The sequence below is a fragment of the Siphateles boraxobius genome, unplaced genomic scaffold, assembly GCF_051911475.1.
Source record: "Siphateles boraxobius isolate OS27281-9 unplaced genomic scaffold, OSU_SipBor_1 66, whole genome shotgun sequence".
Classification (NCBI taxonomy): Eukaryota; Metazoa; Chordata; class Actinopteri; order Cypriniformes; family Leuciscidae; genus Siphateles; species Siphateles boraxobius.
The window spans coordinates 19,358,850-19,383,456 of NW_027509193.1; the positions used below are offsets into that span (position 1 = coordinate 19,358,850).

Below are 24,607 nucleotides of genomic sequence, written 5' to 3' on the forward strand. Positions count from 1 at the left end.
TCTGTGCACAAAATAAAGTCAGTTTATTATGAAATAATAGTCTTGCAATAGATTTTATGAAGACACTACTGGCATGGTCACTGTAAGCATCTGAAAGGAAGACAGGAAAAGACTGTGTGAGACATACTGAAAATCTGCACCAGCACAAATATAATGAGCACTCAAAAAGCACACTATTCTGACAGAACTTACCTGCGTATTTGTGTTGTACTGGGCAACACTGTTTTCTTGGTCAATAAGCAGAGGAAAGAAAATATCCAAGTGGAAAAGAGAAGGTCGAGCAATCAGCACTAGTCTGTCTTCTCCCAAATCCAGAACGAGAGAGCGAGCAGATATCTAGCGATAAAGACACAGTAAAGTCTTACTTTTTGTTAACAATGATTGAATGTAATCTAGAACCAGGGAACCATTACTCACCACTCCAGGAAGCAAGATCTCGGCGATCAGATACTCAGCATTTCCAATTGAAGGCTCCACTAATAAACTGAATTCTGGACTGCAATTCATGAAGCACGATAAAGGCATAAATTATTAAGTTTCAGGAGAAGCTCCGCCTCACAATACAGATATATCACACTGAGAATAACAAATGGGGCATAAAAAATGCACTAGTCTCTGGTTTCAAAGCACATTTGAAAGGGTCAAACCAAACTATTTACAAATCGATAAGATGCACAAATGCATTCAAACAACTCCAAATATACTTACCGTTTGGTTGATGAAGGCAAGGAGTGAGGTTCCCTGTCCACAAAGAACAAAGTGATTAGAGCGATTTTAGTGCTAGTTCTAGTTGTCAACAACTGATGGGATCAGATGGGACAGACAGGCAAAGTGTCACTGATAACTAATAGACAGAATCTGCAGACTTATTTAGCACTGATTTTGAAACAAAATTGGTAGCATACTGTGGAATCGATTTCATAATAGTAAAATGTGTTAAACAGTGAGCATTACACTTTTATTGGTAACTGAAAGCATAACCAATATTTATCATACAACTAAACAAGGCCCTGGCGATGCTTAGACGGTTTGAAACTGTTATATTTTTCCAACAGGTAGATTCTGAATATATCACCTATGCATTCATACTGTTTTTCAGATTGCCTCCCTTTCTTCAGGCACACCTTGTTGATGTCAAGTATGAGAAACTATCCATTGAGATAAATTTGCTTTTGAATCTAATAAATGAATACGTGTAAATAAATAAATGAGAAATGCCACACTTTCTGATTGTTTCTGGGTGAGTATTTTTAAATCACATGGTTTCTGTAAATAATAATAAAAAAGATTAATTTGCTGTTTTTTGTGATAGGTGATGGAGGTTGTGTATTTCTTGTATTATTTCTATTTTTTTTCCCACAGCAGTGAACCAACATCATATGTGTAAACATGTACTATAAATGCACTATGAAACTGAAATCATGAAATCATGAATACTGTCCTTTGACAAAGCTGTGAGCAGAGAGTCACTAGAATTCAAAAAGGCAAATTTTGGCTATTATCAATACGTCAGTACTTTTATGCACAAATTATAAAGCCAGATAAAGTTCAAAGATACATCTTACCAGCTACCAACAGATAAATACAATGATACTTATAATGCACCAATGTCACCTTATGAGATGTTGCTGCTTAGTATTGTCAAAAAATAATTTTTCATATTGACACTACATATAAATAATTAAAATCGAATTAGTAAAATATGCTGACATATTAGTAAGTCGTGGTGAAGGATCTAAGGATTCTCAATAGCAACCTGTGTACTCAAAAGTAACGTGTGTGTGTGTGTGTGTTACTTTGAGAGCAACCATACATCTGTGTTATGTTTTATTTTCCTTGTTTTTTATGATTTAATTTTATTATCATTAGTCATTTATGTAGTTGCAAATTGATTTACCATTTAATAATTTATACATCTTTATTATTATTATTATTATTATTATTATTATTATTCATTTATGCCATTTGGTAACACTTAATAATGTCTTTCATTATTAAATCCTTAACAAACATTATTTAATTCTTAATAGACCATTAGTAATATATTCACATGACAATGCGACAATGTATGTGTGTGTTATCACATGAAATATGACAATGCGTTCGTTCATGTTTAGTAATGAACTTATTAAACACTCCATACTGATTAAGAGATATTATTTAATGTAAAGTAAAATGCTTACAAATGTCAAACTTTCAATTGATATGATCATGCACTTCTTGAAAATCTACAAATGTCATTAAACTTCAGTTCATAACCTAATGCACTTTTTTACATTTACAAATGTACAAATACTTGTAATGTAAAATGTACTTATAGTTTGGTAGCTATAAGTGATGTGGCAACACTAAGCATCAACATCTCATAAGGTGACATTGGTGTATTATAAGTATCATGGTATTTATCTGTTGGTGTTCAGAAAATTGAACAATATAAGAATGACTGGTCTTACTTTATATTAGTCTTAGTTAGTTTATTAGTTTATATTGTCTTTAACTATGTACTTACATAGAAATAATAATAATATTTAGGTACAATGTACTTATTGTCTATTGTCATCTACTGCAAAACACTATTGCTGCTATAGAGGTGTGAGACGGGTAAGGTCAGGGACAGGTTTGGAGGTTTAAGGGTGGGTTTAGGGGTCAACAGTGTACGGAGATAATTTGGATTACAATAAGGGAACACTGTTCAAATGGTTTATATTAAAAAAAATTTATGAATGAACAAGTATTTTCTTGAAAAATGTATTGTTTTCTCTTGTTTATGTATGATTCAAGGAATATCCTGTTTGATGATACATAGTATAATAAGTGTTGAGACAATAAAAAACATGTTTTGCACCCGAAGTACAGTTATGTGTTGTTGTTGTTGTTTTTAGCAAGAATTTAGAACTTGGATAATTAATAAATTATTTGTAAACAAACAAAACAATACACACCACAACGAAGATTGTGATCAAATGTGTGACCTTTGCAGACTGTGGTTATTAGTTAATGATTATGTTAACATAAATAGTGTGTGAAGAGCTTAAAATTATAATTAAACAATTTTTTCACAACATTTGTAAATGTAAAAAAGTGCTATAGGTAATAAATTAATTGAAGTTTAATGAAGTTTAAATTTATATTGTTAGCATTCTATTTACATTACATAATAATTAACAGATAATTTCAACATTAACAAGCACATTATCTCTAGCTAATGATCCATTAAGGATTATATAATTTTTTAATGATTTATTAATGAAGCTTATAATCATTGTAAACAATTTGTCAAAATCATTTGATTTGATTTTTAAAAAGTGCCTGATCATATGAATTGAAAGTTTAATAACATTTGTAAGCATTTCAATTTACATCAAATAATTATCTGCTAATTTTTATGTAAAATTTATTAAGTGAACATTTAACTAGTAAACATTAAGAAGTATATTATCTCATATTTCTAGCAATGTGAATATACAGGTGAAAAATTAGAATATTGTGCAAAAGTTCATTTATTTCAGTAATTCAACTTAAAATGTGAAACTAATATATTATATAGACTCATCACATGCAAAGTGAGATATTTCAAGCCTTTATTTGATATAATTTCGATGATTATGGCTTACAGCTTATGAAAACCCCAAATTCAAAATCTCAGAAAATTAGAATATTACATGAAATCAATAAAAAAAAAAAGGATTTTAAATACAGAAATGTCGGCCCTCTGAAAAGTATAATCATGCATATACTCAGTACTTGTTTTGGGCCTCTTTGGCATGAATTACTGCCTCAATGCGACGTGGCATGGATGCTATCAGCCTGTGGCACTGCTGAGGTGTTATGGAAGACCAGGATGCTTCAATAGCGGCCTTCAGCTCTTCTGTATTGTTCGGTCTCATGTCTGTCATCTTTCTCTTGGCAATGCGCCATAGATTCTCTATGGGGTTCAGGTCAGGCGAGTTTGCTGGCCAATCAAGCACAGTAATCCTGTGGTTATTGAACCAGGTTTTGGTACTTTTGGCACTGTGAGCAGGTGCCAAGTCCTGCTGGAAAATGAAGTCAGCATCTCCATAAAGCTCGTCTGCTGAAGGAAGCATAAAGTGCTCTAAAATGTCCTGGTAGGCGGCTGCGCTGACTCTGGACTTAATAAAGCACAGTGGACCAACACCAGCCGATGACATGGCTCCCCAAACCAACACAGACTGTGTAAACTTCACACTGGACTTCAAGCATCTTGGATTGTGTGCCTCTCCATTCTTCCTCCAGACTCTGGGACCTTGGTTTCCAAATGAGATGCAAAATTTGCTCTCATCAGAAAAGAGGACTTTGGACCACTGAGAAACAGAACAGTTCTTTTTTTCTTTAGACCAGGTAAGACGCTTCTGACGTTGTTAGTTGTTAAAGAGCGGCATGTCCAGGATCCGTATGTGTGTGGTGGCTCTTGATGCAGTAACTCCAGCCTCAGTCCACTCCTTGTGAAGCTCCCACACACATTTGAATGGCCTTTTCCTGACAATCCTCTCCAGCTATGGTAATCCCTGCTGCTTGTGCACCTTTTTCTTCCACACCTTTTCCCTTCCACTTAACTTTCTATTAATGTGCCTTGATACAGCACTTTGAGAACATCCAACTTCTTTTGCAATTACCTTTTGAGGCCCTCCTTGTGGAGGGTGTCAATGATGGTTTTCTGCACAACTGTCAGTTCAACAGTCTTCCCCATGATTGTGAATTCCACTGAACCAGACTGAGAGACCATTTAAAGGCTTAGGAAACCTTTGCAGGTGTTTTGGATTAATTCGCTGATTAGAATGTGACACTTTGAGCCTACAATACTGAACCTTTTCACAATATTCAAATTTTCTGAGATTTTGAATTAGGGGTTTTCATAAGCTGTAAGCCATAATCATAGAACTTATATCAAATAAAGGCTTGAAATATCTCACTTTGCATGTAATGAGTCTATATAATATATTAGTTTCACATTTTAAGTTGAATTACTGAAATAAATGAACTTTTGCACAATATTAAATTTTTTTGAGTTTCACCTGTATATTAACTAATGAACTGTTAAGCAATATGTGCTTGTTAATTACCTATTAATGAAAGTTATTATAAAGTGTTACCTTGTGTGGCTTGAAGGGATGTTTGTTTTCATGAGTAGGAGATAAGAGAATGTCTCCATTTCAATGTTTTTAACATCACAGGACACTGTCATGAAGCAGTCATTTTCCATTGCTTTTGCTGTGGTATAATAACACTTGTTGGATTTGAACTGGTCAAATGAAGTCTGAGCATTGAGCGCTGAAACATCCAGGAAAAGTAATTATTCAATAAACTGCTCTTTTTATTATTATCACTTTGTTTCCTGCTTCTGCTCTTCTCTGGCTTTCGAAGAAGACTCATATCTTCAGGCAGGGATTTATATCTAACATATTTGATATTTCTAACGTGGAAATCCATCCGATCAAACATTTTGGCACGATCTAACAGTGCGAATGAATTGTTAATTCTTGGTCACAAAATACATATTTTTTTACCACATGTCATATGCGGAGCTCAGTAGATTCCAATAAAGGTTTTTGAAGAATTTAAAGAGTATGCCTAGTAATAAATATTAATTTGTATTATTAGAGTTGATCTCCCAGTCCTTCTCACAACCTGCTTCATTCAGCACCACTCTCAATCCACCAAAGAGATAAAGAACTCACTTTGAGTTAACTTCCTGGATAATTGGCTTGCTCTTGGTACGAATGCTTTGTTCTGCTACAGAGCCCATGAACTTCCTGTTTTTCAAAATCTTAATATCTTAAAAAACAAAGATAGGATCAGTGGACATGGCATGGAAAAGGCATTTTCTGAAGTAGAAACATGCAGAGAACTGAATATCAGATGTTCTTTATTTAAGCTGACCTCTGCTTAACTCAAGGTTGTATTTGTTTTCCAGTCCCTCCAAAGAAACTGCAATAAGAAACTGCTGGAATAGGGTGTCTTTCTGTTGGGTACAAGCATACATAGTGATGACAATTGTGAAGAGGGAGACCTGATCTGGCGGCAGGATAGTGCTGGCTCAGACTCTGACACACACACACACACGCACACACACACGCACGCACGCACGCACGCACGCACGCACGCACGCACGCACGCACGCACGCACGCACGCACGCACGCACGCACGCACGCACACACACACACACACACACACACACACACACACACACACACACACACGCACACACACGCACACACACGCACACACACGCACACACTTTAATTTTCCTCTCCTCTGTTAACGTTATGGTCCGGGTGTGCACGAGACCCATAGCACTTGTTCATTCAATGTCAAAGCACTCATCGCCCCACTACAATAAACTCACATCGCATACACATGCATACATACAGTTGTAATTGCAATTATTCAACCGCCATGAAAAATCAGGTTTATTGGCAAAATCTACAGACTTTAAGTCTCAAAATTATTCAACCCCCTGAATAGGGTCAGCACAAATTTGCAAAACAGGTGTTGTCTCAAGCATACATGATGCAACTAATCAAGGGCTTCATTAGTTGCACCAGGTGTGCTTGAGCTAGAACACATGTAATATCTGAACTAGGTTTGTTGAGTGTCACGTTTGACTGCTTGTTAGAAGTAAAAACAATGGTCCAAAAAGTTAAGAGAAGATATCATCTCCCTTCACAAACAAGGAACAGGACACAAAAGTATAGCGAAGACATTGGACCTTACAACAGGACAATGATCATACCAGCAAAAGTGTTGTTCTACTAAGAACTAAAGATGCTTGCCATGAAGAGGTTGAATAATTTTAAGAGTGCAGAAGCCACTAAAAGTTGCATTTTGTGTTGAATTTGGTGAAACCACTTGAAAATTGTTGTATAGAGCTATTTCAATTTATTTTGTTTGATTTGTTCATTGCAAACAGCTGAAAGTCTGTCAATTTTGCCAATAAACCTAATTTGCAATGTGGGGTTGAATAATTTCGATTACAACTGTATACATTCAAGTATAGTTACCAGTTGGTTGATATATTTTGTGTGACTCCAGGTGCGGAGGAGACAGAGATTAAACATGATTGTTGGTATGTATAAATTGGTCACACCTCTGTATATAAATAAAACACCATCTTTTGCACCTTAGTGCATTTGTGAGTTGGGCCATCATTTTTATTTCTCCATCTTGGAACATAAAGGCCCCTTCACACCAAGAACAATGACTATAAAGATAACTATAACGATAACTATCTTAACGTCCACACAAGCAAGCAATATCATTCTGTTTATTCTAAGCAAGTGCTTGTCACTTTAAATGCTCAAGCTCGTTACAGCAGGATGGAATCTGATTGGCTGTCTATGTTTTTATCATTCATCAGCTGGATAAAATTGTTCTGAAAGGGATTCCAATTATATTTTTTCTCAGTGCCATTATTGTTATAGCTGTGGTGTGAACTCTGCTATTCTTTAATATTGAGAACAATTTTTAGAACTATAGCTTTATCGTTATCTTTATAGTTATCATCTTTGGTGTGAATGGGCCTTAGCACGTCCAGTGAGTGGGCTGGCAAAACCCACTTCCCTACACAATAAATGCAGTTGTATATTCCTGAGGTACTTTCAATGTGAATATAAGATTTACAAGACATACAAGACACATACCTGACATTTCTGGAAGAACTCATCATTGATCACAACATCATACACAGTACAGCCTTGTGAGCCTGGCAAACATAAAAATAGTTTGAATTCAAATCAAATACTTTATCATAAAAGGAAGGAAGGGAAGGGTTAACACAAATAAGGGTGGTTGTTTTGCCATTTACAGTTAGGCTAATGCTTTATTTCCTTCCTTTTTGGTGATATGTCAATCACAGGGTTCGTACAGACTCTGTCTGACTCTGACTCAGACTCTGATGAAATTCCAGGACTTTCAAGGACTTATCAAGCACTACTTTTTTGGATTTAAAGGACTTCAATCGGCACTTATCAAACAATATCTTTATTATTATTTTTATTTATTTTCATTTTATTTTTTTACTCAAATTAAATATATATGTATTGGTATGATTTTTCACTTCATAGAGTTCAATCCATTGACCAGCGCTGTCAGGCATGGGAAATCCCCTTAACCATTGAAAGGATATTGAAACTGATTATTTTTCTATTAATATATATGATTGACCTAAAGAATGAAAGTTGTATTATATACTTATCATATACTTAATATCATGCTCATAGCCATGAGAAATAGCTCTATATCTCAGCCGGGCTGCAGTGTTGATTTAGCGTGAAACAATTTTTTCAACAACAAAAAAACAAACAAAAAAAAATCACTATATTTTGAATTAGGGATGCACCGATACCACTTTTTGCAGAACAAGATACCGATACCGTAACCAATCCCTGAATTGTCACTGCATTTGTAATTTTTAAATGTATTAGTAGAGAAAACAAAAGAATATAAATCATATTAGTTGGCTTAATTTGTTCATCAAATATATATTTCTTTCAATTATTTTCAAGCTTAATTAAGCCAGCTAAAATGCATTGTACTGTATGAGCTTCTGTTACTGTACATTCTATTGATCCATCATATTTTATCTTTCATTGAATAGCACAGCACATATTTAGACTAGAGCAGCTCCAGAAGGGTCAGTGCTGACGATTGGGTCAGTGGTACAAATGTTTAGACACCAGTGAAATATCAATTATTTAATTCAAATTTACCATAACAACAACAACAACAACAACAACAACAACTGCCAGCCTAATTAATGTGTATTTAAAACATTATTAAAGGTAAGCAGTCAGCAACAAAATAAGACCGAATAATCAACTTACAAATAAATACAATAGAACAAAGAAAGGCTACAAATGAAATAAACGGTGTTTTCAGAGTTTTTCGGGTAGATCTAACAGGTACAGAAATTTGAATAAAGTAAAAAAATGTGAAAAAATTGCATATTCATTACTGGATAAATTAAATATAGATGGATATTTTTTTTGTAAAGTTGAAAAGGGTAGCCTATTTAGTCAAGAGCAGTGAGTAATTTAGTTGTCCATTGTTTGATTATCTTAAAACAGCAGTGGGTTTGTTAAACTGCCCCTTTAAGACCGCACGCACGGACCCCATTTGAACATGGCTACGTTCACTTGAGATATAACCGACTTTGTTTACTACGATACTCGCCAAGATGATGGGCGTTTTTACATACTTTTGAGTGAATTCGTCTGTACAAGCGCAAGACTGAAAGACAATTTAATTCAGTATTCGCGCGCGGAGACGCTGGTTTGCGGGGCGCGCGCTGATGTTTGCGTTCATGGAACTTCTTGACTGCAAACGTCCAGTAGTAATGTAGGGAATCACTCGTTATACATAAAAAAGGTAACAGTTCAAGTTTTACTTTACTTACATATACGATTTAGTTTTCATCCAAATAACACATGCTGAGTGAATGATCAGCAATCAAGAGCATTCGACAGAACTGCGCTCTCTCTCTCGTCAGTTAACGTTAATAATAAGCTACATGCCTCGTTTTATTTTCTTTGCCATTGACATCCGACTGAACTACAAACCTTCCACTGATGTCTGTTTAAAGGGATGTGCTCGACCAGCTCGCGTGTCTGTGCCACTGCGCGCTCAATCCACTGCGAGGTTTTCTCTGATCAGCTCGCGCACCACAGTGTTACTACACACGCTGCCTGTTGGTATCGGAGCATTTTTACGAGTACATGAGCTCGGTATCGGTGAATCACTATTTTTAATAATTCAAGCACTTTTCAAGTACCTCTTCAAAGAAAATTAGCTGTTTTCAAGGGTTTTCCATTACTTAAATTTCAAAAAGTCAAATTCAAGTACTTCAAGCACTTTAAGCACCTTGTACAAACCCTGCAATCAGATCAGACAACAAATGCCCTTGCATTGAAACAATAGATTTTTCGTTTGGATAAGGGAAAACAATACCTAAAGGAGAATGGAGTAAATTTGAAAATGTGAATGTGTCTCTTACTATTGTCCACTTCCGTGTGTGGCTCGCCGAGACTCATGGGCACTCTGTAACTCGTCGGGTCCTCTGATTCCAGTAGTTTCACGAGTGCTTCCTGGGACAGAGGAGGAGGGAGTGGTACCGCCTGTGACTGACAGATATTCAGAAAGACCTTCTGTTTTTCTGACACTGAGGAGGTCTTCACGCACATGCCTGGCATAGAGAGAAAATTCTGATGAATTTGTATGGGTTAATGATATAATAGTCCTGAGAAGATGTTTTGAAATATCAGACTAACCTGGCTGTGGACAGATGACTTTGGAAGGGGGACTGTCGTTTTGCATTCTTCCCATGCTCTGTGATGTTGAAAATAACATTCCCCGATTTAGTTACCTTTATTTTAGTATATTCTTGGGAACCAAACACATTATCTGATTTTGTTAGCACCAGTGCATGATCTGTAGCTCAATATGTAAGTAACCTTTCTATTTTATTTATGATGCATTTATAAGGGGGTAATGATAAAAATAAAATAAATACTCAATAATACCTGAAGGTAAGGCAATGGAATTTACAAACATAATAAAAAAATTAAATAAAAAGTACAAATGTCTCGGTTACATATGTGCATTGGCGTGCAAGCATTTGCATCAGATGTTCAGCCATGCAGCGCAGGTATATAATGAGCAGCAGGTGCGATTAAGGGAACGAGGGTTACCATATGTAACCGAGACGTTCCTCTTCAGTCGGTCAGTCGACGCCACATCGAGACCGACGAATAGGAATCCCTACAAAAGGGCAACAGCTGCTGCACCCCATCCAGCGCCCTGTGCAAGCCTCTACCCCTTCTTGCCTGAAAAGAGGATAGAAGAGGGCTTACACAGGGTATTGCCTGTCGCTGTTGTTCCGTGATAACCCACACAGTGGGATTTTTGGATAATACTGGGAAAGGGGAACGCTGCAGAAGCCACATTCTTCCCCGAAGGAGTTATGTGGGGAATACATGGACTAGCCCGAAGGTTGTACTGCATATGAAATACTGGGTGACTTAGCCAAAGAGAAAGACACAGACTTCAGTTTAGGAGCAGTCGTGGAAGAAATACACATATGGGATCCCCGTAGGGTCACACAACAGGTTTTTCACTCTGGGGCAATAAGGGTACACAGTAGGGTGCACCAAGCCGATAGAGCCGGGCCTCTCAGTGCTTCTACCCGATTAGGGTGAGAACACGGGAGGAGTAGGAGTAGCTCTACATGTAGGCTATAATATCTAGCGAACATGCTAGGTGTTGCCTAACTCACTGCTCTAAAGATATCTGTTAGCGAGGAGCCACGTGCCAGCGCCCAGGAGGATGCAACGCCTCTCGTGGAGTGAGCATGCAACCTGAGCGGGCAGGGCACGCCTTGTGCTTGGTAAGCCAAGGCGATGGCATCCAATATCCAGGCGGTACGCCGGTGTGATTGTCAACTGGTGAGTGGCGTGATGCCACGCCCATTTCTGGACTCGGCCGTTAAGACAGTGCTGAAGTGGTCTCATATGGAGCAGCCCGAGCGGGGTTACAGCTGCTTTGAAGTACGCATTCTTCAGGTCCGATACATTCAAAATTGCATCTCTGCAGGAGCATTTTGAACAGTAGTTTGTGGAGACTCCGATTCAAAACTCACAGGTCCAAGATCAGTCGTAACCCACCGCTTTTCTTGGGTACAATTTTCTTGGGCTGTAGTTCCCTGACCTCATATCGTCTGGAGGGACCAGCTCTATCGCGTTCTTTGCCAGTAGGACATTGATCTCTGCCCACAAGACATGGGCATCGGCTGCTCTCACTGTAGTGGAGTCGATGGCCAGAAATTTGGGGGACGGCGGGCGAACTGAATATCATAGCCAACATAGCCGAGCCTGATGGTCTAAATGAGCCAGCAAGACGGACTGGGGAGTGCAATCCCATCCATCTCTGGGTCGGCCGTCCTAGGGCCGTTTACCCTTGGTTTGCCGCCCCTCTTGGTGGGGGCCTGGACGGGCGGGGCGGCCTGCCTGCGACTGGCTCCACGGCGTCATTTAGGTGGAGGCTGCTGCTGCGGCTCGGGCAGACGCAGGAGGACGCCCGTGGAGACGAGCAGACTGAGGGGCTGCGGGCGGTGGGTTTGAGGCAGCAGCTGACCGCCGTAGCAGGATGTGTTTGATGGCCTCTGTCTGCTTTTGTACAGCCGAGAACTGCTAGGCGACGTTCTCGACCGCGTCGCCGAAAAGGCCGGTCTGGGACAAGGGGGAGTTGAGGAACCTGACTTTGTCGGTCTCCCTCATGTTGGCCAGACACAGCCAGAGATGGCGTTCCTGGACCACCAAGGTGGACATCACACGACCCACCGACCGCGCGGTCACCTTTGTCGCTTCCTGGAGAACTTGGGATCATGACCACCCTTGTGGAGGTCCTTCAGTGCCTTGACCTGATGGACCTGCAGCAACGGCATGGCGTGCATGGCAGAGGCAGCTTCCCCACAATCCTTGTAAGCCTTGCCGGTTAATTCTGACGAGTACTTACAGGCACGGCAATGGAAACACGGTTCTCTGCGCCAAGTGGAGTTAGGGCACAGTTGCATACCAACGGCCTGCTCCACTGGCGGGATAAGCATGTACCCCTTAGCCGCACTGCCATCAAGGTTGGTGAGGGAGGAGCAGCCACTGGGACAGATTCTGGCAGTAAAAGGAGCAATCCACACCCTTGTGAGCTCCTCGTGCACCTCCGGGAAGAAAGGCCTTGGGGTGGGTTGCTGAGACCCAGCGCGCGCTATCCAGAGATACCAATCATCCAGCCTCAAGGGCTCGGGACACGGTGGAGGGTTCCACACGAGCCCGATCCTGTTGGCAGCCTGGGCAGTGGCGGTGCCAGCGGGGAGCTAGGTGGTGCTGTAGCTCCCCTATAATAGCCATAGCAACCGCCCAGTTAGATTTGGTTAGAGGCAAGGGGACTTGGTGTTGAAGCACGCAGGGGAATGGTCACAGCGAACACCGACAGGAATGTGCACCTGTCGTGTGCTGTCTCTCTCGCCGGTCGGTCTTACCAGCCGTAGAAACGGCCTTTGAGCGCTCTCACTGCGCACCTTACCAGCTGTGAGAACAGCTTTTGTTTGCTCAAATGAAAACAAAAACAAAAGAGAGAGAAAGATAGATAGAGAGATAGAGAGAGAGAGAGAGAGAGAGAGAGAGAGAGAGAGAGAGAGAGAGAGAGAGAGAGAGAGAGATCGCTAAGAGAGAGATAAAAAGCTGAAGTGCAATCGCACCTGCTGCTCATTATATACCTGCGCTGCATGGCTGAACACCTGATGCAAATGATTGAACGCCAATTTGCATTGGCTTGTTTAGTTTCACTCGAAGTAGATTGGCCTCTCTAGTGAGATTCCTATTTGTCCTATTTTATCTCGAAATGGGGTCGACTGACCAACTGAAGAGGAACAAAAATTACACAGATATTGTCTGGATGATAATGCACAAGTAAAATATTCAAATAGATTCTGATAAAAATGGTTAATCAGACAAATGGAAGTGTATAGGATAACCTTTCTTCTTGACTTAAAGGGATAGTTCACCAAAAAATTAAACATTTACTTTTTTTACAATCTTGAACTCACGCAGATGCTCTATTGTATGATACAGAGTAAATACATATATAGTGTATAAGTCATATGGACTAGAGTTATGGTACTTTTGTCGAAAGGAGTTATGGAGCCTTTTCACAGACTGTGTGATGGCACGTTTCCACTATTATCAACATTACAAATCTAGTAATGTTCTTCCTATTTTCATTTTTTTTAATACACATTTATAACGCTATATATTGAGTCATATTACCTTCTCAGTCAATCACAAAAAGCACATTAATGCTGCTGCGAGGGCGTTTCTACTTATTACATCCAAGGACGTATTCCAATTTTGTTTCTGTTATTTATAAGGAGTGTTATTGGAGTGTGTATTTCTCTCTCTTTCTGTAACTTTCTCTTTTCCTGTGTTTGCTTAATGGCTATCACCAGTGTATATTCATCAATCTGAGCGCAGTCTATGCATAGATTGGTGCGTGTCCTGAGGACTCCAATATAATGCTGCAGAGAGAGTGCTGAGGAAGTAGAGAGACAAATGCGCCTTTTGAGGTCATTCGTGTTCTTTGCTGTAAGGTTACAATGTGTATGTGACTGTGTGTCAAAACATTCAGTTGAGTTGATGACATTAATGATAAGTTAGTTGCAGGTTACGTAGGGTGGAGGATACCTTTAACTTTTCTCCTCTTTAATGGATAGTTAGGCAGTGAGGGAAGGCATATGTTGTTTTGTTTTCTTTCTTTTATGTATAGGCACATTAATTCAAATTTCCCCTTTAGTTGAAGGTATTTTAGTATTTTGTTTGGGTCCTCCCGAAGCAACGCTTTTGTTTGTATTTTTGGTTTATTCATACCGTTTTATTTAATATCCCTGGTTACTTTTGAACCTCTGCTTAATTTTAAAATAAAAGGCAGACACGCCTTTTTTTTTTTTTAAACCCTAACATTTGGTCGTTTGTGACTGGGGCAGGAGAGTTGAAAATCCTCAAGGTCTCTCCACACATTTATTGTTCGTCGTTCCCTTTTTAACCGTAGACTGAAGGGGAAGACGTAACACTAATACAACGGCAGATGGAGTGACGGCAAATCGTGACATCTATCTCTCTTCTGACTGTTGTATCTCAATCAATCTCTATATATTTTTCCCTCTTTTGGAAAGACATGGAAACTCAGTCACAGATTTTTTTTCTTTTGCTTTTGGAGCAAATGTAAATACAAAAGTTATATTTGCGGTTGTCCCCCATTCACCACTACAGAAGTTTACCCAACTATGACGACTTCTGCGTCTGAGAAACCGGAAATTGGATCCGGATGAGGCAACCTGTTCTGAAGTGGGTTCAGGAAGACGGACGACTGTGTGGGTCTGACTTTGAACGGTTGAGGATTAAGATTCTTCTGAGCGTCGGTGTTAAGAGAAGATGGGCAAATCGAGGAAAAAAAAAGAGGAAGTTGGATCAGAAACAAAAACTAGAATACATGAATCAGAGAATGAAGGTGAAAAGGAGATGGATTGGGTACAGGTGGAAGGTGGGAGAATAAAAAGTGTTGAAAAAGCAAATAAAAAGAGGAAGAAAGATAATGAAGAGGATTCAGTAAGTACAGGTGAGGATAGCGAAAGGGAAGTAGTAGATGAAAGGATAGAGGAGATAAAAATGATTGTAAGATTTAAAGAGGGACAAGGAATAAAAGGGGTAAACCCAATTGAATTAACAAATGAATTGAGGAAACAATCAGGGGAGATTAAATGTGCAAGAGTGCTTCAGGATGGAGCATTGGTGGTGATATGTGAAAATGAGGAGCAGAGAGATAAGGTAAAGAAAATGAAGGTTGTGTGTAAACAAGTGATATCAAGTTGTAATCAAATAGGTGGAAAACCATGGTTATGTGGAGTAATTACAGGGGTACCATTGGAGGTCAATATGATAGAGTTGATGAGGAATGTTAAAGGAGGAAATGTAATTGAAGCAAAACGATTGCAGAGGAATAGGGAAGGTAATAAGGAAGAAAGTCTTTCTGTAATGTTACGTTTTGAAAGTGGTGGAATGTTACCAAGTAAAGTGATGATTGGATATGTAAGCTTTCGGGTGAGAGAATATGTGCGAGCTCCGCTGAGATGCTATAATTGTCAGAGATATGGTCATGTTGCAAGTGTATGTAGAGCTAAAAAGAGATGTGCACATTGTGGGGAAGAGCATGAGAATGGAAAATGTGGAAGAAGTGAAGCAAAATGTTGTAATTGTGGGGGGGCCCATAATGTGGCATATGGAGGGTGTGAAGTTAGAAAGAGAGCAGTAGAAATTCAGAAGGAAAGAGATGGAAATAAGTTGTCATATGCAGAAGCAGTTAAAAAAGTGGATTCAAGGAAAAAGAAAGAGAGTGAGGAGAATGAGGAGTGGAGAGATCGAAACAGAAATGAAGAAAAGGAAAGCAATAAATCGGATGACACCATGATAGTAAGTAAAAAGAGTTTTGTGTTATTCATGGCAGAGGTCATAAACTGTACAGCACAGACGGAGAGAAGAACAGAAAAGATACAGATAATAGTGAGAGCAGCAGAGAGGTTCCTGGATATCAAAGGGCTAACATGGGAAATGGTTAGAGAAGGTCTAACCTCAGAAATTCAGCCTAGTCAAGAGTCATGGGATGGACAATAGTATTGATGTTAGTAATCTTACAATGGAATGCTAGAAGTCTGGTGGCTAATGGATTGGAATTTAAGGGTTATGTAAATAAGATGGAGGTTAAGCCTGATGTGATATGTGTACAAGAATCTTGGTTGAAACCTAAACTGGATTTTGTAATTAAAGGATATGTTTCTGTGAGAAGAGATCGGGAAGAGGGAAATGGTGGTGGGTGTGTTACTTTCATAAAGTCTGAAATTCAGTGTAGAATGGTGGGGAAAGGAAGAGAAATTGAATATGTGGTGGTAGAGGTATGGAAGGATGATAAGAGTGTTGTAATAATTAATTATTATAATCCATGTAGACAAATGATATTGGAAGAGATGGTGAAGATAGAGGGGCAAAACAGAGAGAGGGTGATTTGGTGTGGGGATTTTAATGCTCATAGTAGTATATGGGGAGGAAGTGTAACTGACAGAAATGGGCAGGTGATTGAAGAATTAATGGATGAGATGAATTTGATCTGTCTAAATGATAGAGGAGGTACACGTGTAGACATGAGAACAGGTAAAGAATCGGTGTTGGATTTAACTCTTGCTAAAAGTAGGTTAGGGGGCATAATTAGCTGGAAGGTATTAAGGAAATGTAGTATAGGTAGTGATCACTTTCCCATTTTGATTGAAATGAGTATGAATAAGAGTGTAGAAAGAAATGTAAGAAGAGAAGGGAGATGGAATTATGAGAAGGCTAACTGGACTGAGTATGTGGAAATGGTGGAGGAGGGTTTAGATATAAATGAAGTAAGAAATGCAGATGACATAGATGCTATAAGTGAGAAAATTATAGGTGTCATTAAGAAGGCGGCAGAAAGTAGTATTCCTAAGAGTAAAGGAAGAAGAAAGATAAAAATGGTACCATGGTGGAATAAGGAGTGTGATGATGCTATTAGAAGGAAAAGGAGAGCATATAAGAATGTAAGAAGAATGCATAGTTACCCAGGTTTAATGGAATATAAGAGAGAACAAGCACAAGTAAAAAAGGTTGTAAGAAGGGCAAAAAGACAATATTGGAGAGACTTTTGTGATAAAATAGGGAGAAGTACACCAATAGGAGAAGTATGGAATATGATTAGAAGGATGAATGGTATAAGGAAGGAGATGGAATATCCTGTTTTAAATGAAGGGGAAGTAATAGCAATAGAAAATTGTGATAAAGCAGAAATGTTTTGTAAAACATTTATAAAAGTAAATAGTACAGAAAATCTGTCTGAAGAATTTAAGAGGGAAAGGGAGGAAACTTTAAGAGAACATCCTCATTTATTGGAAATGAGAGAGGAAAGAGATAATGTAATGGATGTCCCGTTTGGATTAACCGAACTAAAACGAGCACTGAGGAGAATGAGAGAAACTACTCCGGGTCAAGATGCAATCAGTTATAATATGCTTAGACAGTTGAGTGATGAATCATTGAGAGTAATGTTAGAGTTTTATAATAAAGTATGGGAATTGGGGGTGTTACCACAAAGTTGGAAAGAAGCACTGATACTGCCAATAAGGAAACAAGGGAAGGATCTTAGTAAGCCAGGTAACTATAGACCAATAGCTCTTACTTCTCATTTAGGGAAAGTGATGGAGAGAATGATAACGGATAGATTAGTATATTTTTTGGAAAAAGAAGGTAAATTAACACCTTATCAAAGTGGGTTTAGGGTAGGAAGAGGAACTATGGATCCGGTAATGTGTTTGGAGGCAGAAATAAAGAAAGCTCTGTCAAATAGAGAATCAGTAATTGCTGTGTTTCTCGATATTGAAAAAGCTTACGATATGTTGTGGAGGGAGGGTCTTATGATTAAGTTGGAGGAGATGGGGGTAGGGGGGAAAATGTTCAATTGGATTAATGACTTCCTTAAGGAAAGAGTAATAAGAGTGAGGGTGGGAGATTCTATATCATCTCAAGGAATTGTAGAAAATGGCACTCCTCAGGGAAGTGTAATAAGTCCAGTCCTTTTTATAATAATGATAGATGATATATTTAGTAAGGTGGATAGGAGTGTTGGTAGATCATTGTTTGCAGATGATGGGGCTTTGTGGTTCAGAGGAAGAAATAAAAAGTTTATTATGGGGAAAATGCAGAAGGCGGTGGATGAGGTGGTAAAATGGTCATATAAGTGGGGATTTAAGTTATCTGTGGAGAAGTCACAAAGTATTATATTTTCCAACAAGAAAGTAGAAAATGAGTGTAGGTTAAAGATATACAACAATGAAATGGCACGAGTGGCATCAGTTAGATTCTTGGGATTATGGCTGGATACTAGACTTACGTGGAAAGAGCATATTCATAAGATAGTAAATAAGTGCAAAAGAGTTATAAATGTAATGAAATGTATGGCAGGACAAGAGTGGGGAGCAGATAGAGGGGCGCTTCAAACAGTATATGTAGCAATGATACGATCTGTGCTAGATTATGGAAGTGTGGCATATGGGTTGGCGGCAAAGTCACAGTTAGTGAAGTTAGACAGAATTCAAGCACAGGCATTGAGAATTTGCTGTGGAGCATGTCCAACTACACCTATAGCAGCAATGCAAGTGGAGGTAAATGAAATGCCGCTTAATATCAGAAGGCAACAGTTAATGGCTGTTTATTGGACAAATCTAAATAGTCAGGATGAGAGGCATCCAACAAGGAAAATATTAGGAATATGTTGGGAACAAGGGATGAATAGATACAAGAGTTTTGGATGGGTGGTAGAAGAAGATATTAAAGAGATGGGGATAGACAATTATAGAAGTGTGCCAAGAGTAATGTATCCGCATACCCCTCTATGGATTCTTCCTCAACCAGGAGTAGATTTAACATTACTGAAGATAAGACAGAGTGAAGGAAATAAGGAGATGGAAGTAATGAGAGCAAATGAGTATTTAAGAATTAGGTATGGAGATCATATACAGATATACACGGATGCTTCCAAAAAAGGAGAAAGAATAGGAGTGGCAGTATATGTACAAAAGTTACTTGTGAGGAAAAAAGCTAGAATTAGTGATCAGTTATCAGTATATACTGGTGAGCTGATGGCTATTTTGTTAGCAGTGCAATTAGTTAAAGAAAGGAGAATTAATAATGCGATCATATGTTCAGATTCATATTCAGCAATAGTCAGTATTGATAATCAAAAATCAGAATCAAGACCAGATTTAATGATGGAAATCCTGCAAAATCTCTTTGAGTTGAAGCAAAGTAAAATACAAGTACAATTTATGTGGGTGCCAGCCCATGTGGGACTTAAAGGAAATGAAGAAGCAGATAAATTGGCTAAACAAGCAGTAGATGAGGAAATGGTAGAAATTGAGATACCACATAGTATAAAAGAAATAAAATCAGTAATAAAAGAGAAAGTGATTAAAAAGTGGCAACAATATTGGGATAATGAGAGTAAAGGGAGACATTTATATGCAATACAAAAGAAAGTGGGAGAAGGGAGGAAAAAAGGGAGAAATAGAAGGGAGGAAAGTATAATTACAAGACTAAGAGTGGGACATACAGGTTTGAATAAAACATTACATTTAATATCTAAGCATCCAACAGGATTATGTGATAAATGCGGACAGAGTGAATCTGTGGAACATGTGATTGTTAATTGTAAGGGTTATGAAGAAGAAAGAGAAGTGCTAAGAGAAGAAGTATGGAAAAATGAAGGGAAAGAGTTAACATTAAAGAATATATTAGACTCAAATGTAGGAAATAGTACAGTCAATGTGTTGTTTCAGTTTCTGAACAATACAGGTTTAATGAAAAGAGTGTAGGATTAATAAGTATAGGCTTGTAGAGAGATGTGTATGAAGTAAAGTGTGGGACAAGGAAAAAGTTAATCCGAAGGTTAAGTAAGGTTTGGTGAGAAGTGGGAGTTAAAGGGAGGTGGGGTGGAAACTGGAGGAGCTGAACACGCAGCGTCAGTGGGTTAAAATATATATATATATATAAAAAATTTTTTTTTCTTTTTTCTTTTTTTTTTCTTTCTCTCTCTCCTCCTCTCTTTAGGGGTGGGGAGGGGTAGAAATGTTAAGAAAATAGGAGGTGTTTCTGATCCAAGCTACCTGATGATGGCAGTAATGCACTGTAAAGTGCGGTTGCCAATAAAACAAAAAAGAAGAAGAAGAAGAAGAAACCGGAAATGAGAAAAGGCTCTTATTAGCCATAAAGTTGGGGACTAACGCAGTCAGACAGAATGGTGACTTCTGTCAGTCATAACATCTCATGTCAAGTTTAGCAGAAGAAAGTCAGTAATACATGTAAATTACAGCATTTTCATTTTCGGGGGAACTATGTGCATTTTTGTTCAGATACGTTCAGATTTGTTCAGTAACGTTATACTAATGAAACGCATTGGTAAACGTGCTCGTTTACTTTCCATATTCCACATTAAGTTTTATAATGTTTATAGTTGGGACCTGCATGCTTCGAAACACCACAGAGAGCTTAGTTGTGTCAAAGCGGTTAACTTACCTTAAGCAAAAGTTGTTGATACAGCTCTTCTTGCTGTTTCTGCTCTAGTTCAACACCCAGGAGAGACGCGTCCGTTTCCATGACTACACACATGGACGTACAGGACAAATTAGCAGTACATAAAACACAAATGTAAAGAATGTAACGTTAATCTGAACAGTTATCAAACCAAGGTGATACGGAGAGTGAGATATTACAGCATTGCTAAACTGCTAACTTGTGAAGAAAAACTAAAAACCACGCGTTACCCTAGCGCTTACGGTTGGAGAACACGCAGATATAAAAACATACAGCATGATATAGCCTACTCACTGAGCGACTCAGACAATAAGAAGGAACATTATATCCATATCAGTGAGTTTAGCACATTGGGGTTAGCATGACGATGCAAGGTGTGTCAAAATAAAAGTACCTACAGCTTTACTCCTTAAAGGGATAGTTCACCCAAAAAATTAAAATTCTGTCAACATTTACTCACCATCATGTTGTTCCAAATCGGTAAACAGACAGTTGATGGCTCCCATTGATTTCCAGTAGGAAAATAATTCTATGGAAGTCAATGGCTACCATCAACTGTCTGCTTACAAAGATTCTACAAAATATCTAATTTAAAAGTTAACTATACCTTTAAAAGAGAAAGAAAATTACATAAGGCTGTGTAATTAATTAAATCAGGCATGGTTTTAATAAATAAAGACAAGTAGCCTAATACAAAACAAACAAAACCTGTTCAACACTATTTTTACTGAAAGATTTGTGTATTTTGTTTTGTTTTTAAATGGACAAAGAATAATTTCAATATGGTCAGTTATTTCTTTATTTGTGAACCCACTAGCGATTTTACATGAGAATATGCAGTTAAAACATTTATATGGTAGCAAACAAACACAAAATCTTGGTAATGAAGACAAAGAAAATGAAAATGTCATTCAAATTTTTAATGAGAACTTTTTAGTTCCATTAAATGAGGTTCAAGATACACATCATATTTCTTGTTTTATTGTATGCATTTTGCAGCAAACAATTGCCAGAGACACTTTTACATACACAGAAGCATCAGTAAAAGATCAATAAAATACAATAAACATTCTGAGATACCCAGAACACATAAATTCTGCCCACATGTACCCTCTTACACACAAACATATCAAAATATAAAAATATATTGCATAAAATAAACAATAAAAAATAACTGCTGAAAAAGACAGGATATATTAGATTTAGTATAGCAGTATCTTAAATGTAAATACTTTTCCTGGCCCTCGTTCCTTCCTAAAGAAACTCTCTGACACAACCATTCAAGCCCTGAGCACTGAAGGGTATGGTTTTTTTTTTTTTTTAAATCCATATCTAGTTGACAAGATCATCACAGTGCACACTGAGACATTTACATTTAATCATTTAATAGACACCATTATTTCCAAAGCGACTTACAAATGGCAACTTCAAAAACCATGAGTAGAGGTACTTGACAGATGAAGGATAACAGTTATGGAGGTAAATTCAAGACAATCACATTTAGAAATGGAAACACATAGGTTGTGTGGATGTGTTTGAGAATATAAAGCAGTACTTGTTGGGATGAATTTGTCAGTCAAAAATTCAAAGACAGCACTGTGCCATGCACATGAGTAAAGACTATAGAAACAGTTCCAGACAGTCAACTGGAACAAGGCAGGTTAATAGCATGGATTAACTGTTTTCAAACACTGTTGACAGAAAAACAGATTAGATATATGCATAACCTCTATTGTTAAAAAAATAGAAGAGAGCAGCTTAAAAAAAGTCAATCTTACTGAAGCGGTAAAATGTCCATTTACTGCAGGGTAAAAGAGAGAAAAAGAAGAAGAATGTGATTAATCAAACATTCTTCTCTATAATATGATGTGTACATGGCTGAACAATGTCCAGGTTGTAAAAACTTTATATGTATCCTGCACATTGTAACCCTTTTCCAAAAGCTACAAAGTTGGTGTTACCTAAATCAGAAGCACTTAAGGATCACTTTCTCTTCAGGTGTCTGTAAAATGAAAAAAAGAAGGGAAAAAAAAGAAAATAATTTCTGTACCGTACAAAATGAATTGGTCACTACTAAAGCCCAATTTATACTTCTGCGTCGAACTCACGCCGTAGCTACGTCGTAGGCTGTGCGTAGCGCGCATAACCTTCGGCGTACCTTGACGTGCACCTCTCCAAAAATGTAACAACGCGTCAATTCTACTGGGACGCAAGCGCTGTGATTGGTCTGCTAGAACCCCTCCCTCGCGTTTCATATGCTCCCTCTGCATGCGTCAACGCGGACAACGACGCAGAAGTATAAATTAAAACCAAAGCATAGTCTACGGCGTAGAGGCTCCGGCGTAGGTCCGACGCAGAAGTATAAGTCAGCCTTAAAGGCATTATGCTATACTCATCACTGAAAAATCTGCTCTAAGAGACAAATTTACTTGCTTCATTCATGTACATTCCTGGTAAGGTGGTGGACAAAAAAAGGGAAAAAAATAAAATAATACTAAAAAAGATTGCCATGTAAGCAAATAAATGATTCTTAGTTTATTTAACTTTTCAAATTTGATCAACTGTTTACCCTATTTTTCCCTGAACAGGTAGCAATAAATGCTCAGTGTGCAATTTATAAATACTCTGTATGTGCATAATTTGAAATTATTTATGGATCCTCTTTTATGTAGCAGGGCCGTAACCCCCCTAGATACTGAGAGGGATAAGTCCACTTAATAATCAGATATTGCCAAATTGTTCCCCCAGTATCTGACATTCCTAATGCTGCTCTGTGGTTCTTCATTACGCACCTGTTAGTTTGTTGTTAAGATGAAAAAAAGTAAAAAAAAAAAAAAAAAAAAAAAAATTGGGTGTTCAATGTCAAAATGGTTGAGACAAATCAAATGCAGGCTTTGCATTTCACAAAAGCCAAGCACGAATTCTCGCTTCTGTTTTAATGGTGAAAAAGTCCAAGGTAATATATAAACAGCTAAACCCTAATAAACCATAAGAATGTAATCTGAACAGTTATCTAACCAAGGTGTTATGGAGAGTGAGATATTACAGAATTGCTAAATTACTAACTTATTGAGAAAAATGAAAAGCTTGTGTTACCCACGCACTTACGGTTGGAGAACACGCAGATATAAAAACATACAGCATGATATACTCTCTGAGCGACTCAGACATGCAATAAGAAGGAATGTAATATACACATGTACAACTCCCTGATGAGACAAAGGACCTTTCTGGAAATTAACATTTGAACTCTCTCTTGTAAAACTAGCGCCATTATTCGAGATGCAAAATCCTAAGCAATCCTAATCTACAACTTTTTCCCTTGACCCCCCATTCCCCCGTTCCCTCTTTCTATCAATTCACACAAGAATCAAGAATTATCATACAGTATCACACGTTTAGTATCATTTGAAATGTCTCAGAGCGACTGGTACAAAGGTCTCATTCCCAAAGAAGTAAACCAAAAGGCAATAAAGTTTTTAAGAGTTTAGAGATAACTTGCACACAAAGGAGGTGTGTCTTACAGACAAATGGCCTCCTATTCTCAGAGGTGTAACCTCTGAATGCAAGTGGCCAAGACTCTCAGCTTCATGTATTTTTTAATGTCAGGTTTGCATCTTTTCTCCTTATTCCAGAGCATTTGATGTTTGTATCTATTATCTTTGAACTGATTATGAAATTGGCGTGATACATTTACCTGACATAATACATTGTAAACATTTGACTTAATTCTAATCGACTCTGACATTATTTTCAGTAAAGAGTTAAAAAGAATAATCAAACATTCGCTCACATTTAATGATGCACATATATCGTTGAAACCTTTTAATTTATGGAGTCAGATGAAATAACGAGTTTAATACATATGAGAAAATGTATTCATTTAATCAAA

The 24,607-nt window shown here is 37.9% G+C and overlaps 2 protein-coding genes across 6 annotated transcripts in view; both read right to left on the reverse strand.

The window, feature by feature from the left end:
* pih1d1 (PIH1 domain containing 1) lies at positions 1 to 23,840 on the reverse strand. 3 transcript variants are annotated; one of them, XM_077212768.1, is made up of 11 exons: positions 23,816 to 23,840; positions 20,698 to 20,780; positions 10,285 to 10,342; positions 10,011 to 10,199; positions 7,660 to 7,721; positions 5,899 to 5,980; positions 5,697 to 5,793; positions 709 to 741; positions 418 to 496; positions 193 to 336; positions 1 to 90 (listed from the first exon to the last, which is right to left on the reverse strand). In XM_077212768.1, exons 2-11 carry the CDS (start codon positions 20,776 to 20,778, stop codon positions 55 to 57), a joined length of 861 nt encoding a protein of 286 aa, XP_077068883.1. In that variant the 5' UTR covers positions 20,779 to 20,780; positions 23,816 to 23,840; the 3' UTR covers positions 1 to 54. The 3 variants fall into 3 exon arrangements, with proteins under 3 accessions (XP_077068883.1, XP_077068880.1, XP_077068882.1); XM_077212765.1 differs by lacking the exon at positions 23,816 to 23,840 and adding an exon at positions 21,010 to 21,123; XM_077212767.1 differs by lacking the exon at positions 23,816 to 23,840 and adding an exon at positions 20,946 to 21,014.
* LOC143721885 (uncharacterized) overlaps positions 21,621 to 24,607 on the reverse strand; it is an 11,609-nt gene continuing 8,622 nt past the window's right edge. For all 3 annotated transcript variants that reach the window (XM_077212774.1, XM_077212773.1, XM_077212777.1), the window contains 3 exons: positions 22,677 to 22,717; positions 22,494 to 22,516; positions 21,621 to 22,406 (listed from right to left, as the gene is read on the reverse strand). In XM_077212774.1, the coding sequence (XP_077068889.1) occupies positions 22,682 to 22,717 (36 nt within the window). In that variant the 3' untranslated portion in view covers positions 21,621 to 22,406; positions 22,494 to 22,516; positions 22,677 to 22,681. The remainder of the gene's footprint in view (positions 22,407 to 22,493; positions 22,517 to 22,676; positions 22,718 to 24,607) is intronic.